This window comes from Dipodomys ordii, unplaced genomic scaffold (genome assembly GCF_000151885.1).
Source record: "Dipodomys ordii isolate 6190 unplaced genomic scaffold, Dord_2.0 Scaffold134, whole genome shotgun sequence".
Lineage (NCBI taxonomy): Eukaryota > Metazoa > Chordata > Mammalia > Rodentia > Heteromyidae > Dipodomys > Dipodomys ordii.
In genome coordinates this window covers 389,641-405,760 of record NW_012267350.1, presented here as the reverse complement: position 1 = coordinate 405,760, position 16,120 = coordinate 389,641, and the positions used below count along the sequence as shown (strand labels likewise).

Here is a 16,120-nt window from a genome sequence, read left to right as displayed (position 1 = left end):
ATACATGAGGCCCTGGGTTCGATTCCTAAAAAAAAGCTGGAAGTGGCGCTGTGGCTCAAGTGGTAGAGCACTAGCCTTGAGCTGAAGAGCTGAGGGACAGCGCCCAGGCCCAGAGTTCAGGACCCACAACCGGATCCAAAGAAAATAAATAAATACGAGATAAGTCTCTTGAGGATTTGTCTTCCCTGGCTGGCTACAAACTTTGATCCTCAGATGTTAGCCTCCTGAGTAGCTAAGATTACAAGTATAAGCTATCAGCACCCAATTGTTTTTGGTTAAAAAAATTTTTTTAGCCAATCCTGTGGTTTGAGTTTAAGAGACTAAGCACTGTCCCTAAGATTTTTTGCTTAAAGCTAGCACTATACCACTTGAGCCACAGCTCCACTTCTGGCTTTTTTTTTGTTGGTTGTGGGTCTTGAACTCTGGGCCTGGGTGCTGTCCCTCAGCATTTCAGCTCAAGGCTAGTGTTCTACCACTTGAGCCACAGTGCCACTTCCAGTTTTCTGGTGGTTTATTGAAGATTAGAGTCTCAAGGACTTTCCTTCCTAGGCTGGCTTTTAACCTTGATCCTCAGATCTCAGCCTCCTGAGTAGCTATGATTACAGGTGTGAGCCACTGGCACCCGGCTCACTTCTGGCTTTTTGATTCTTAATTGGCGATGAGTCTCATGGGCTTTCCTGTCCAGGGTTGATCTCAACCTCCTCAATTTCTGGGATTACAGGCATGAGCCACCAGTGCCCAGCTGATTGTTTTACGCTAAAGATTATAGTACTCTTTGCTTGTAGAAGGCCACTGTGCAGGCATTCCCATGAATAGTCTCCAGCTTGTTATGGCCACATGAACACTCAAATGGCCCAGCAGAGCAGACAGCAGCAGCAGCAGCAGCTCAAGTACCGGATACCTAGTCTCCTCCAAGTTTGTCAGCTATATTCATTCCCTTAAAACCAAGGCTCCAACTGGTTCATAAGGGAGGAGAGCAAAGGCAAAGCTGCAAACCAAGTGGAGTCTAGTTATATTCTCAGTCTTTTGCTGTGACTTAGCTACAGGCCCAACCACTGTACCTCACCAATGGGACTTTCACAGAGCATCACGTCAGGGTGGAAAACAATCTATTTAATATTCTAAGATGAAAGGGAACTCTGAGAACTTCCTTTTTGTACAAGGTCATGTTCATATATATATTATCTATATCTATATATCTATATATCCAGGTAGCAGCAGCAACTACCAAAAAGGATATTAGAGCTGTCACAACACCAGTTACAGCTCCCATGGTAAAAGAGCCACTAAATATACCAAGAAAAATGCCAACTGACTTAAAAAAGGCAGCAGCATCAAAGGCATGAGTATTCAACCCTGCTGGCTGGTAGGCAACTATAGACCTGAAATTGACAGAGGATGGGGAGGAGGAAGGGAGGGAGAGAGAGAGAGAAAGAGTTAAAAAAGACTGTACTGGTTTAATATCAGAGTACAGTAGTCTCTTATCCATAATTTCAATTTTCAGTTTCATTTACCCAAGAGTTAAAAAATCACATGGAAAATTCCAGAAATAAACAACTTATAAGTTTTAAATTGTGTGCTATCCTAAGGAACGTGATAAAATGTCAAACCACCTGGCTTCATCCTACCCAGAACTCAAACAATTCTGTGTTCGGTGTATCCAGGCTGTATTTACTACTTGCCCTTTAATGGCTATTGAGATTAACAAATTGAGGTGCCTGTGTTCAAATAACCTTCATTTTAGTTAATAATGACCCAAAGAGAAGGAATAGTGATGCTGGAAATCAAATATGCCAAAGAGAAGCCATAAAGTTCTTTTCTTTTGAGTGAAAATGAAAGGGTAAAAGTACAATAAGATGTGTGTGTATATATATGTATATATATACACACACATTAAGATATACATATGTAATACATACATACAGATGCTTTACACACACATATATGTATAGAGAGAGAGAGGAAAGGAAAGGAAAAGAGAAAATGAAAGGAAAAAGGCAAGGAGTGAATGGGATGGGAAGAAGACGGGAGAGAAAATCTTGGTATATTGGCATATTGGCACATTGGCATAACTTTTTGTATATGTGATATATAAAATTTTTTCTAACAATTTTAATTGTATTATCAGTTGTTAATCTCTTTACTGTGTCATATATATGTATGTATAGGAAAACCCACAGTATACATAATGTTCAGTACTCTCTGTGATTTTAGGCATCCACTGATGGATAACAGAGGAATGCTATAACCGAACATAAATCTAGATAATCTATCCTCTAACAAACTCTACTCAGGGCAAAGTCATTGTATTTAATCGGTAGCCTCTGTGTTGGGCTGGTGTCAGCCTTCTTCTGATTGCTGCTAAGCAGATAAAAGCAGCATGACTTTATCACTAAGGCCATTAAGTCTCATTTAGAATAGGGCCCAATTCAATATCAAACACTTTCAGGGCAGCCCTCCACACTTGGCCCAAAGCATGCAGGAGCCCAAAGTCTCTCTACTCCAGCTACTTACGATGACAGTACAATGGCAACAGCATCGTTTAGGACGCTCTCTCCAAACAGAAGTGCATACAAATCCACGTCAGCGTGCAATTCATTAAATATCGCCAACACAGTCACTGAAAAGCGGATGCAGAACAGAGAAATTAATTTGGGTTTCTACCTATCATAAGCAGACAGCAAGGGAGCCAGCAATGGAGTCAAAGATGGGCTGTTTGTGTCTGTCAAAAAGGAATTGACAAACTTCCCAACTGACATGAGGTTGGATGCAGTCGAATGCACCTACATGGCTTTCTACTTGGAGAAGACAGTACAGACATGTAAAAACAAATCACCATTCATGTGATTTGGGTTTCTACTGAGCACTCTTCTCCCAGAATCCAGCACAGGCTCAGACACAAGGTGTGAGAAATAATGGAAATCTTCATCAGTGACAGACTGTATGTAATTGGTTTTTTTTGAGTCATGTTCTCACTATGTAGTCCATGGTGGCCTGGGACTTGGTATGAATCCCTGGCTGGCCTAGAACTTTGCATCTTCCTGGCTCAACCTCCTGAGTTCTGGGATTACAAGTGTGAAGCACCATGCAGGGACATAATTACACTTCTCAGAGTGTTCATATTTGTGAGGTATTTAAAAATTGGCTGTTCTCTAAATCAGCAATTTGCAAACTTTGGACTTCAGGATTCCTTTACATTCTTAATAATTGTTGTGCTTCCCCCCAAACAGCCCTAGTTTTGTGGGCTATCCACTACTGATATTTACTGTATTGAACAAAACAGTAAATATTAAATATTTATTGATTTAACTAATTTAAATATTTACTCATGATTCAATAATCATTACATGTTAACATGACATTTTAAATAAGAAGTAGTTATATTTTCTAAAACAAAAAATTGAAGGAGAGACACTTTTTTGCTTTTTTTTGCAATCTCCTTAAAATATACATATAAGTGGAAGACAGATGCTTCTCATGTATGTTTCTGGATGTGAGCAACATGACATGTCATTTGGCCTCCCAAAAACTCCACTGTATATCTAAGATGAGGCTGACAGTGACCAACACTACATTGCTGTTTTTTTTAAAATTGATTTTGCCTTGATATACCCTCTAAAAAGGTTTGGGGGACCCAAAAGAGACCAATAATGCATTGCTGTGTTTCTTAAATTGGTTTTGACCTTATATATCCCTTGATCCTTGACTTCTAGATCATACTATGATACTTCAGCTTTATTGACATTTGGGGCCAGATAATCTTTGATATGAGGGGTTAGCTTGCACATCACAGGATACTAGCAGCATCCCTGGCCCCAATCACCAGATGCTAGTAGCAACACCTCATTTAATCACAATTTTAAAAAAAACAGTCTTTGCTATAAGTTGCCTTGAGGGGGAACATGCAGTATTACCACCACTAGAGAATGGATGATATAGAATGTACATATGGGGGAGCTTTCTGTCTTGTCATTCACACCCAACCAATCACTTTCTCTCTTGGTGACTTCTACTCTTAGAATAAGAGTTACAAACTCAAGCTACCAGCTGGGCATAGTGGCTCACGCCTGTAATCGTAGCTATTCAGGAAGCTGAGATCTAAGGATTATGGTTCAAAACCACCTCAGGCAGACAAATGTGTGAGTCTTCCCTCCAAATAATCAGTAAAAAAGCCATAAGTGGAAACATGGCTCAAGTCATAGAGCATGAGTCCAAATCCTAGTACTGGCATAAAAACAAACAAACAACCCCTACAAACTCACATTCCCAGGTCCCCTTGAAAAGAATGTCATCTCTGCCTATGCAAAAGATTGTAGAGTGGCCAGCATATGCAGGAAGCTTGGGACAAATGACATGCTTTGAAACCCAAAGGTAGTGTGGTAGAGCATACTCAGATGCCTGATTGCAATGAAAACTCTGGCACCAACCCACAAATGGGAACCAAGATAAGTATCTATTGGTTTAAGCAGGTATTATTTAGGCTTTTCTGTTATATTTGTAGCCAAAAGCACAGCTAACTGATATAATAAGAGAATCAAACAAAATTAAAGCTTAGTTAAGTGAGATGGTTTTGGGGTGTGTGTGTGTGTGTGTGTGTGCGTGTGCGTGTGTGTGTGTGTGTGTGTATGCACACTCAAGCGCCAGTCAGTATTGGGGCTTGACTCAGGGCCAGTGCACTTTCCCTTAGCTTTTCTACTCAAGGCTAGTACTTGATCACTGAACTATTCTTCCACTTCTGGCCTTTGAGTGGTTAATTGGAGATAAGAATCTCATGGGCTTTTTCTGCCCAGCCAGGTTTCAAACCCCAATCCTCAGAACTCAGTCTCCTGAGTAGCTTGGATGTAAGCATGAGCCACCAGCACTCAACATTATTTATAAACCAGTCAATCATGTTACCATCACCTAGTTTAAGAATTATCCAATGTCCCCAAGGGACCCTCCCTCCCCCCGCCATGTATGCCCATCCCAATCTCAAACCACTTCCTCAAAAGGTACCACATCTGGATTTCACAGTTACTATTTACAGCTACATCTGGATTTCAGTTGCTATTTATTTGCCTTTCTTTAGTTTAATTGTCCAAATACACATTCCTTGTATGCTATCAGTTATGTTTGCCCTTTTTAAGGAAAAGGGGTTAATTATATCTGTCTCCATTCCCTTCTCTCAGCTCTTTGCTCACAATAGCCTATTGTTCACTTGTCCCATTTCTGAATTTTCTAACCATAATGCATGTGGTTCTTTCATAACTTACATTTGTTTTAGTTTTCTTTGGAGTTTGCTTCATTTTTCTCCTACAATACGTTTACATGAAGTTTTATCTCAATCTATTTCTGTTACTTATATTTAAGGTGAGGAGTAGAAGACGGTTCAAAAGGGATTTCCTTTGTTTTTCCCCTACCATCCCTTCCCTCCCAATGCTTGATAAGAAATGTACTCATTACCTTGCTCATGTAACTGTAACCCCTCTCTAAGGGGAGGGGGGATTTCCTAGTTTTGTGGCTCTAGGGCTCCCTCTTCTGGTTTTAAGTGGAACAATTAAAAATATGGGCTCCTTCCCAGTAGTTTCTGGGAACTACTGACTCCCAGGGCCCCTCCTCCATTAGTATATACTGTAATTTGTTTTTCTCCTTTTAATGACATCAATCAAGTTTTTGGTCTGAACAATTCCTCTTTAGAGTATGACTCTGACCAGAGAGATTTTTATTGGATATTTCTAAGAGCCCTGAGGACCCAGATCATTCCAGTGGACTCTAACCACCTCTAGTCTCCTTTGCATTCACCCATAAATTTGAGCATGGAAAGTGCTTTCCAGTTTTAATTGTAACCAGACAGGCCCACAATTCTTTACTCCCAGTAGAGACTGTTCCTTTAAACAGTAAAGATTGGTGGGGAATTTCTGAGCTCCCAACAGTCAAATGGTTAAAATGATCACTAGCCCTTTCTTATTCCCTACACAGCCACTCTTCTTATTCCTAAGTCCCAAGCTGTACTGAGATACTCTATAAGATTGTTTTAAGTCTGTGTTTTCTTCTTTTCCTGTCCTGTCTCTCTAAATTTGCTAGAAATTAAGAGAGATTTCAAAATGACACTGCCTCCAACATGACTTCCCTTTCAAAAGTGTAATACATTTATTGAGAATCTTCAAAAAATAGATTTGAAACAGGGCACCAGAGGCTCATGCCTATAATCCTAACTACTCAACAGGCTGAAATCTGAGGATCATGGTTCGAAGCCAGCCTGGGCACAAAAGTCTGTGAAATTCTTATCTCCAATTAAATCACAGAAAAAGCCAGAAGTGGCAATGTGGTTCAAGTGGTAAAGCACTAGCCTTGAGCAAAAAGAGCTCAGGGACAGCACCGTGGCCCAGAGTTTAAGCCTCGGGCCTGTCCAAAAAATCAAACCCCTGAAAACAAAGTTGAAAAATGTTTTCTATATCATGATATAACCCAACATCAGCAAGGTTCATGCCTATCAGCTATAGTTCTTTAAGGACAAGCCATTTTCATAACACAGTATCTTTCAAATACAATTTAGCACATTGTACAACAGGAAAAATCTTTAGAAATGAGGCTTTTAAAAAGTTATTTTCTGTTGTAATTGGTCCAACAATGAGATGTACATGTAGAAAAACAAACTTTATAACTTTGGTGGGTTGGGGGTGGGGGGGTGGTAGGGGGGTGTGGAGGTGGGGGGTGGAGAGGGGAAGGGATGGTATGGGGAAAACAAAGGAGTAGGCAACAATGCTTGATAAGAAATGTACTCACTATATTGACCATGTAATTGTAACCCTTCTGTATGGTATTTTCACAATAATAGTAATAAAAAAGAAAAAAGAAAAAAGTTATTTTTGGATTCTTTGTTACATGAATAATATTTGTGGCTTTTGATATTTTAAAAAAACTTTAGTAGTTTACCACTTTGTGGACAAAATTTGTCTTGTTTTCAACCCAGGTGTCAGAGAAAATTACCAATGATAATAACAGTACCAACTACTGAGGACTTACCATGAAGCAGAAACTATGCTATATTACAATCTCATTAGTCTGCAGGAAAGCCTATAAGGAGGGTAGTATTATTATTTCTCCCAATTTAGGGGTCTAGTCTGAAGGACTACTCTGTACTACAGCAAAAGTCAGTGGCTGAACTAAAGAGAAGTTTCACTTGTCACTCCTATCATACATCTATCATAGGTTGGCACAGCAGACATTTGTCCATTGCAATAAACATAGATGTGCAAGTATCTCAACTGTACATCAACTTACTATCCTTTCAATATACCTCCAGGCCTAGCATGGCAGGATGGTATAGTAGGTATATTTTAACTGTGTGTGTGTGTGTGTGTGTGCGCGCACGCGCGCGCGCGCGCACACGCGTGCTGGTCCTGCAGCTTGAATTGTGTGTGTGTGTGTGTGTGTGTGTGTGTGTGTGTGTGTGTGCATGCATGCTGGTCCTGCAGCTTGAATTCAGGACCTGGGTACTGTTCTAAGCTTTTTTGCTCAAAGCTAGACCTCTACCACTTGAGCTAAAACTTCACTTCCAGTTTTTTCCCCCCCTTTTTGGGAACTTAACTGAAGATAAGAGTCTTACAGACTTCCCTGCCTGAGCTGGCTTTGAATCGTGATCCTCAGATCTCAGCTTTCTGAGAAGCTAAGATTATAGGTGTAAGCCACCAGTACCTGGCTTTTATTTTTATTTTTTCCACCAACAGTGTTTAAGGGTTCATTTTCCCTTACAAACATTAGCTGTTGCTTATTTTCCTTGATGATATCCATTCTGACTGAGGTAAGGTAAAATCTCCATGAAGTTTTGATTTGTATTTCCTTGATAATGCCACCATTTTCTGAACATATACCCCAAATAGTCATGAAGACTGACCTGCATTCGAAGACCCATTAATACCTCCAATCACCGAATTCCATAGCTTAAATCACCCCGCTTTTCTAAATCTCATAAATAGTTCCAAACTCTATGCTGAGAGAGGTAGATTGAGACCTCAGTCTCCCACCTCCACACTCAGCTGTCTGGTAAATACAATCTTTGCTTCTGTAAAACTTGTTCAGAGATTGGCATACTTTGCTGCAGGCAGAATGGGCTTGGTTCACCATGATTCTCGAATTCTGCACTGAATTTTAATCTATTTTATGGCCCAAGTTTTCAAACAAAAAAATTTTTAGAAGGCTAGTAAAACACTTTAAATTTAACAAAATACATTTTACACTTCAGAAAGATTTCCATTTTAAAAGCAGTTAAAGTTAATGTCCTAATGGCTAATAAGTTAAAACGTTCAATTTTCTGGAACCTTCATTTATACAAAAAACTGCTGTGTCAAACTCTACAAGCTAAATAAAAATGATACAGCATCTAATGCCTTCCATTATTTTCTCCCATAGGATAGACCCAATAAAGGGAAGTAAACAATTACATAGACAATGTGGAAGAAATAAGCCTTTGTATCGAACTAAATGAAGCAACTAATAGCTCAGAAAGAGTATCAGTAATCTTTGTCACATGAACCTCCCTTTACTACTAATAAGAAGCTAAATAATGAAGCTATTGAAAACATAGCAGATTTTTCAGGCAGTTAAATACCTTTCTCACACCTATGAAGGGTCTATTTCTCAACAGACTTTCACATGGAGACAGTCACAGACAGAACAGTATTAAAATCACAAAGCTGCTTTTCAGGGTTCTGTTTAGAAACATGCTTGGGTAGTGAGGATCAGTTATTTATCTTTTAAAGAAACACAGTAAAACAAAAACAATTTGCCTGCATCAGATGGACACAGAGGCCAACATAATTATCAGATGCCATGCCCAAGGCTTTACATGTAGTATGGCATTTGATTGTCACAATAGCCCTAGGAAGCAGGGACCATTATACCCACTGGAGAAAACTGATGGAAGGAGAGGAGGGCCTGGGCTACCTGTTCATTGACTAGAAGAGCTAGTTACTTAACCTGAGGCCCACAACTCCACATTCTATCTTTACTTTCATGAACCAGGGTGCCTAACCTGGTTAGGCCACACCTCCATACTAATTTACTGGGGGTGTTTGTGAGACAATATACAGTAAGAAAAGTCATTTTTGGAACATTGAGATTCTTCAGGACCATACAACTGTTCCCCCAGTGCTGTGTTGTCCAATGTTTAGCCATTAATCACAAATAAAATTGCCTAACACTAAATGAAATCCAAAAATCAGAACTTTCCATCACATTTCAACTATTCAGTAGCAGCCTGTGAACTGAGCGCTGGTGGCTCACACCTGTAACCCTAGATACTTAGGAGGGTGAGATCTGAAGATGGAGGTTCAAAGACAGTCTGGGCAGGAAAGTCCTTGAGACTCTTTTCTCCACTTAACCACCAGAAAACCAGAAGCAGAGCTGCTGATAGTGGTAGAGCCTTAGCCTTCAGCAAAAGAGCTCAGGAACAGTATCCAAACTCTGACTTCAAGCCCCAAGACAGAAAAAAATTTAAAAAAAAAATAACCTACGACTAGTTGTTGCCAAAATGGATTGAGAAGATTATAGAACATTCTATCTTACAGAAGATCTATGAGATAACATGAATCCAGAGGATCCCCAAAAGGCATGGTCAAGTGGAAAATGCTGATAACTTTTAAGATTATCATTGTAAATAATACCATTGACATAATACATCATTATTAATAACATATCAATATATCATACTGAAATAATATACAATGATGCATTGTACTATTTATTATACAATGTATCATTATATCATTGTATGAGTTTCCACTGATGAATAGATCAGTAAGCAAAATGTTTTCCATCCACATGACAGTATCATTCAGCCTGAAAAGAAAGAAAATGTTGCTAGATATAACAATGTGGACAAACCTTCTAGACAGGATGCTAAGTGAAATAAAACTATCACCATTAGACAACTGTATACTAAACAACAATACATTGTATAATATATCATTGTTACTGAGCATTGAAGCCATTGTAAAGTCCTTTCCCTCTCCACAGTCAGGAAGGACTAGTCCTTTCTCCATATGTTCTTTCCCAAGATGAACAGTCAGCCTTTTAGGATCCTCTTTGCCTCATAGATGCTCAGGTCCCTTGCAGAAAAGTAGTATAGCTTTTGCATATAACATATCCTATTGTACACTTTTAAATCACATATTCATTACTTATAATATAAAGAGATTTAAGACTAGAAAACTATATCACAATTGGAAACTACACAGGAATATTACAAAAAAAGGGGTTTACAAATTCAACTGCATTCTCTACAAGTATTCATTTATGTTTCCACTAAGATATAGTATTACTTAAAGCAAATGATAGGTATCTCCAAAGCACACAATACTGAGAAAGAAGACAATCTAAGGGTAAAACTTAGATCCAAATTAGTCATTCTAAAACACGGGTGGCGGGGGTGAGGGGAGCTAAACATAGATAGAAGGTAGAGGCTGAAATCTGATCACTGTGATTCGAATCCAGCCCAGGCTGGAAAGTCTGAGATTCTTTTTTTGGGGGCGGGCGGGGTCCGGTAATGGGGCCTGAACTCTGGGTGCTATCCCTCAGTTTTTCAGCTCAAGGCTAGCGCTCTACCACTTGAGCCACAGCACCACTTCCAGCTTTTTTCTTTTTGCTTATGTGGTGCTGAGGAATCGAACCCAGTGCCTCAGGCATGCAAGGCAAGCATAAGCCACTGAGCCAACTTCCCAGCCCCAAGTCTGAGATTCTTATCTCCAATTCTCCACCAAAGTAGAGTTGTGGCTCAAGTGGCATAGCACCAGTCCTGAGCAGGAAAGCAAAATGAGAACATGAGGCTGAGTTCAAATCTCAGTATCTGCAAAAATAAATAAATAGACAAGTACAGTATGATTTTACAAACCTGAGGTATGTATAGTAGTCAAGTTCATAGGGACAGAAAGAGAATGGTGACTGCTAGGGGATGGAAGGAAGATAAAAGGGGATCTGTTTTTTAGGGGGCATGGTTGTATAACATGCTGAAGTACTAAAGCTTTGGTTGCCCAATGATGTGAAAAAAACTCTAGTGAACTGTATACTTTAGAAATAATTAAGATGCATAATAGCCAAGTTATGGAAACAGCCAAGATGCCCTACAATAGATGATAAGTGTATAAAAAATGTGGTAGCTGTACACAATGGAATTTTGCACAGCCATTAGAAAGAATAATATTGTCATTTGCAGGGAAATGGATGGACCTAGAAAAAATCATGTTAAGCCATGCTCAGAGAAACAACACATGTTTTCTCTCATATGCAGAAATCAGATCTAAAGTACACTGGGATATGATAAATTATACAGGACTCTAGGCATCCACACACAGTGAGATTAATGTCTCTCTGCCTCTGATCATATAAAATAATATTTATCAAAATGAACTCCAGGAAATGGAAAGAGGAGAGATTTTTCTTTGGTTTGTCTTGCTTGTTCATTTATTTCTCTTTGGGAGAGTAAGGAGAGGCACAGAAATGGAGGGACAAAGGGTGAACAAATGCAGCAATAGTACTCAGTGGACACTGTTGAAAATGAACTATACAATCTGTGGGTGGAGCAGAGGGAAAAGCGGGGGAAGAGCGAAGGAAGAGGTAATTTATGAAACTGTAACACCTCTGTACTTCACCATAATAAAAATAAAAATATTTTAGAAATAAATAATTAGATAGTAAGTTCTATCTTGTGAATTTTTGTGGTGGTCCTGGGGTTTGAACTGAAGATTTAGGTGCTTGTCCCTGACCTTTTGTGCTCAAGGCTAGTGCTCTACCACTTGAACCATGTCTCCACTTCTGAGTTACTTTGTAGAAAATTGGAGAGAAGAGTCTCGCAGATTTTTCTGTACAAACTGTCTCTGAACTGCAATCCTCAGATCTCAATCTCCTCAGAAGCTAGGATTGTAGGCATGAGCCACCTGCATCTGTCTTACGTTGAATTTTTACCCCAATAACAAACTAATAAAAAGTCTAAGTCAGTATTCCATTTTTCCTATTGCAAAAAAAAGTTCATGACTGTTCTGAACTCTGTAAGATTTAAATAATAGAAAACCATAATGTTTGAGCTAAGTATGCAAATACCTGGGTCAGTTGCAGAGATAATTGCTCCAAAAAAGAGACAATCTGTGTAGTAAAATTTATCAGAGAGCTGGCCCACAATCTTCATAAGCTTCACCACGCCATACATGAGATTTCTGTAAGAAAGAAGGTGAAGAATGTCAAGAGAACTGTTTGCAAGCATGCAAGCAGGAGATCTGTAAAAGTAATAGGCAGTGGATATAGCTAGACACTTACTAGGACTACAGGCAAGTAGGACTTTAGTACCAAGTAAAGGCTTGTAGCTAACTCCATTATACTGAAACACATAGCTACCTCAGTTTTACAGCTGTGCTCACTAACCAGAGCAGCCTAGAAGTATAGTCTTTGATCAGCAACAAAATTAAGGTCTCTTAAACCACTAGATAATAGGAAGAAATAGGAAATATAGACCTCAAAATTATAGGTAAGAAATTGCTAGAAAACACAGACAAGAATAGTATATTTCAAATCACAGGGATAGTGGGTGGGAAGAAACTGGAGAGAAATGAATGGGTTAGTCACAAACATCCTAGTAACTGACCTATTGTTTATCACCTTCTCTACCCAGAATGATAGTAATGGAGTGAGAAGAGGCAAACCTCTGTAAACGTCCTGTTGAAACTTCTGAGTCCCATCAACCAATATGGACAATTGCTTTGCCTGGAGTGCAGGCAGAACAGGGCACACACCCCACAACAGCCCTTTCTGTGTTATGTATAATATAACCTAGTACAACAAAAAGTACCAAGTTTATCTTTTTTGTCAGTCCTGGGGCTTGAAGTTGGGGCCTTGACGCTGTCCCTGAGCTCACTTTTGCTCAAAGCTAACACTCTACCACTTTGAGCCATAGCTTCACTTCCAGTTTTCTGGTGGTTAAATGGAGATGAGCATCCCATAGACTTTCCTGCCTGGGCTGGCTTTGAGCCTCAAACCTCTGATCTCAGCCTCCTGAGTAGCTAGGATTATAGACATGAGCCGGCACCCGGCTAAGGTCAATTTTTCAGCTCAGCCTAGACATATTTCCTACATGACAGCTTAGAAAATGTGAACAGTGAGGGATGCTAAAAAATAAAGGACTAGCACATGTTACAAGTGTGTGTGTGTGTGTGTGTGTGTGTCTGTGTGTGTGTGTGTGTGTGTGTGTGTGTTGGCAATAGCAGTGGTAACATCAAAAAATACTAGCACATGTTACGTGTGTGTGTGTGTGTGTGTGTGTGTGTGTGTGTGTGTGTGTGTGTGTGTTGGCAATAGCAGTGGTAACATCAGCTGTAGACGTTAGGAAAGTAAAAACAACTGTGGGGTTTACTTATTGTACCCACCAGCCAAGCCTTGATAATTTGAGATTTGTAATGAGGAAGGACTGACCATTCACTGGGTACCTTTATATCCTAGATGCTGACACCAGTAGATTGGCTAAGCTAGGAATCCAAGAAGGATCTGCAGAATAGAATCCTTATGAAGAAAACTGGCTAGAATTGAATGCTTGCCTCATGTGAGCTAGGCACTCTTCCAGACACTTAACAAGTCTAATTTCAGTCCATAGCAACTTCGTAGTAACTGATTTGATTTGCTCTTTGTTGCTCCTCAAAGGCTTCTTTCACCTATCTTTCAAACATTTCCAGAAACTAGACCTTCCCCTACATTTCTTTTCAGAACAATCTAAGACCTGGGCAACAGACTTCTCTGGTGGACTTTCCCCATCTTGCCTCCCCTTGCCACTAATATATGCTGGGCAGACTGTTGCTCTTCAGAGACATGTCACCTTGTAAACAATACACTCTGTACCTCTCCTTTTAAAAAATAAAATAAAAGCCCTTAAAATAAATAAATAAAAATCTCTTGTTCTTAATCTCTAATATTTTTTAATAAAAGTTCTGGGATGGGCATGATAGCTCATGGTCTTTAATCCAAGCTACTCAAACGGCATAGATCAGGAGGATGTAGTTAGAGGTCAACCCAAGCAAAAAGTTAACGTGATCCTTATCTCAACAAATAAGCCAAATATGTTGGCACTTGCCTGTTTTCCTAGCTACATGGGAGAGAAAAAGAGGAGGATCATGGTCCAGGCTAGCCTAAGCAAAAAGTATGAGACTGTATCTGAAAAATAACTAAAGCAAAAAGAGCTGCAGGAATGGCTCAATTGGTAGAGTGATTCTGACTAGCCAGCATAAAGTCTTGAGTTCAAAACTCAGTACTACAAAAAAATTAAAATTAACTTATGATTTTCATTATTTCCTTAGTTTTACTTAATGCTCTTTTCTATTTCAGGATGCCATCTAGGCTATAACCTGACTTTTAGTTACCTAATCTCTAAATTTAATCTTCTCTTGATTATAACAGTTTCTCAGACATTGCTTGTTTTTAACAACGTTGGCAATTTTGAGTAGTACCGGTTAGATATTTTGTAGAATGACTTTAAGGTGAAGTTTTCTTGCTTTTTTTTTTCTAATGGTTACTGAGGTGATGTTCTGGGGTAGAAGACAAGAAAGATAAAGTGCCCTTCTCATCACAAATATTGCGAGCACATATTAGCCAAACTAGTATTACTATAACCCTAGCTACTTGAGAGGCTGAGATTGGGAAGATCGTGGTATGAGGCTAGCCTGGCAGAAAAGTTTGAGAGACCCCTTCTCAATGGCTATCTGAACAAAGTAGCATGTCTGTTACCCTAGGTAAGTAGGAAAGAAGTCTAACATAGGTGGATCATGGCCACAGCATGTACACAGGGAAGTGAGATTCTATCTAAAAAATAACCAGCAAAATGAGCTGGAAGCATCACTCAGTGATAAGAGCACCTACCTAGTAAGCATAAGGCCCTGAGTTCAAAGCCTAGTATCACCCTCTCAAAAAACCAGTACATGGTTCATCTCCACTGATGTTGATCACCTGGCTCAGCTTTCTCCATTTAGAAACTACACTTCCTCTATACTCTTTGGAGAAATAACTATGAACTCAAAACTAAGTTCTGTGAGAGGCTGGAATAGGGGGACTACATTCTATGTCCTTGAAAGGAATGTATCTTTCTTTTAAAAGCCTACATTTGGAAAGTAGCACAGGACACCTGTCTCTTCTCCTCCACTAATTTATTCATCTGAACATTTAACTATATCAGTGTGGTCTCAAGGGTATTTCTTTTATAGTTTGGGTGATGGTCTACTAGAAATTGATTTATTTGTTGTTTAGCCAGGGTGGGGCCCTGGCCATTATGGGGGGCCTTTAAGTTGCCTCTACTGTCCCTTTGAAAAGCCCTACATCCTTCCACTTGTCTGAATGTCTTCTAAGTACTTGATTTTTTTTTCCTGAGTCACAAGATGCCCCATCTACATAAACATTTCCTGTCCCAGCTCTGGAATATACCATTTCTACAAGGGGCTCTCACTCTTTTTATTGGAGAATGACACTAGAAATCAACATCTGGGAACTAGGAGCTATTTTATTTCATTTTAGTTAATCTTAATTGTAATCAAAAAAGCCACATGTGTCTAACATCTCCAGTACTGGCACACAACATCTGGACACCAGACTGTGGGTAATCACACAGATCTCATCTCTTTCGGAAATTGAGTTAATTGACTTGTATGACCAAGATTCACTTACCCAATAATGAAGCAGGAAACTGCAGTTCCCAAAAAGGCATAGGCCAGAATAGAGCCAAGATTTCTGAAAAAATGTCTCTGAATAAGACAAAACAAAACACACAGCAATTATATTGTGATTTTCACAGTTAGCATAAGAAGAACTTTATGAGTTTCTAAAACCTGAAAGCCCAGCTGGGGTCATAGTTCAAGTGGTAAAGTACTTGCTTAGCATGCACAAGGTCCCAAGTTGTATCCTTAACACCATACCAAAAAATCCTTGAAACTCTACCTAGTGTTTCTATTACCACAAGTAATATCTGAAGTGACTCCTGAATAATGCTGTAAACATCATGGTTTTAAAATATTCTCTGCACTGTCAATCACTGAGCAAGTGAGCAAGGGCTTAGTAAATTTTCAGACAAAATTACTCCGGTTAACTATATTAAATATATTGAGGGCTGGGAAGGTGG

General features: G+C 39.3%; 1 protein-coding gene across 1 annotated transcript in view; it reads right to left on the bottom strand.

The window, feature by feature from the left end:
* Positions 1 to 16,120, bottom strand: part of Slc9a7 (solute carrier family 9, subfamily A (NHE7, cation proton antiporter 7), member 7) — a 158,138-nt gene that overhangs the window by 57,989 nt on the left and 84,029 nt on the right. Inside the window, exons 4-7 of the mRNA XM_013030839.1 lie at positions 15,670 to 15,746; positions 12,076 to 12,188; positions 2,515 to 2,620; positions 1,265 to 1,382 (exon numbers count right to left, since the gene is read on the bottom strand). Coding sequence (XP_012886293.1) covers positions 1,265 to 1,382; positions 2,515 to 2,620; positions 12,076 to 12,188; positions 15,670 to 15,746 — 414 coding nt within the window. The remainder of the gene's footprint in view (positions 1 to 1,264; positions 1,383 to 2,514; positions 2,621 to 12,075; positions 12,189 to 15,669; positions 15,747 to 16,120) is intronic.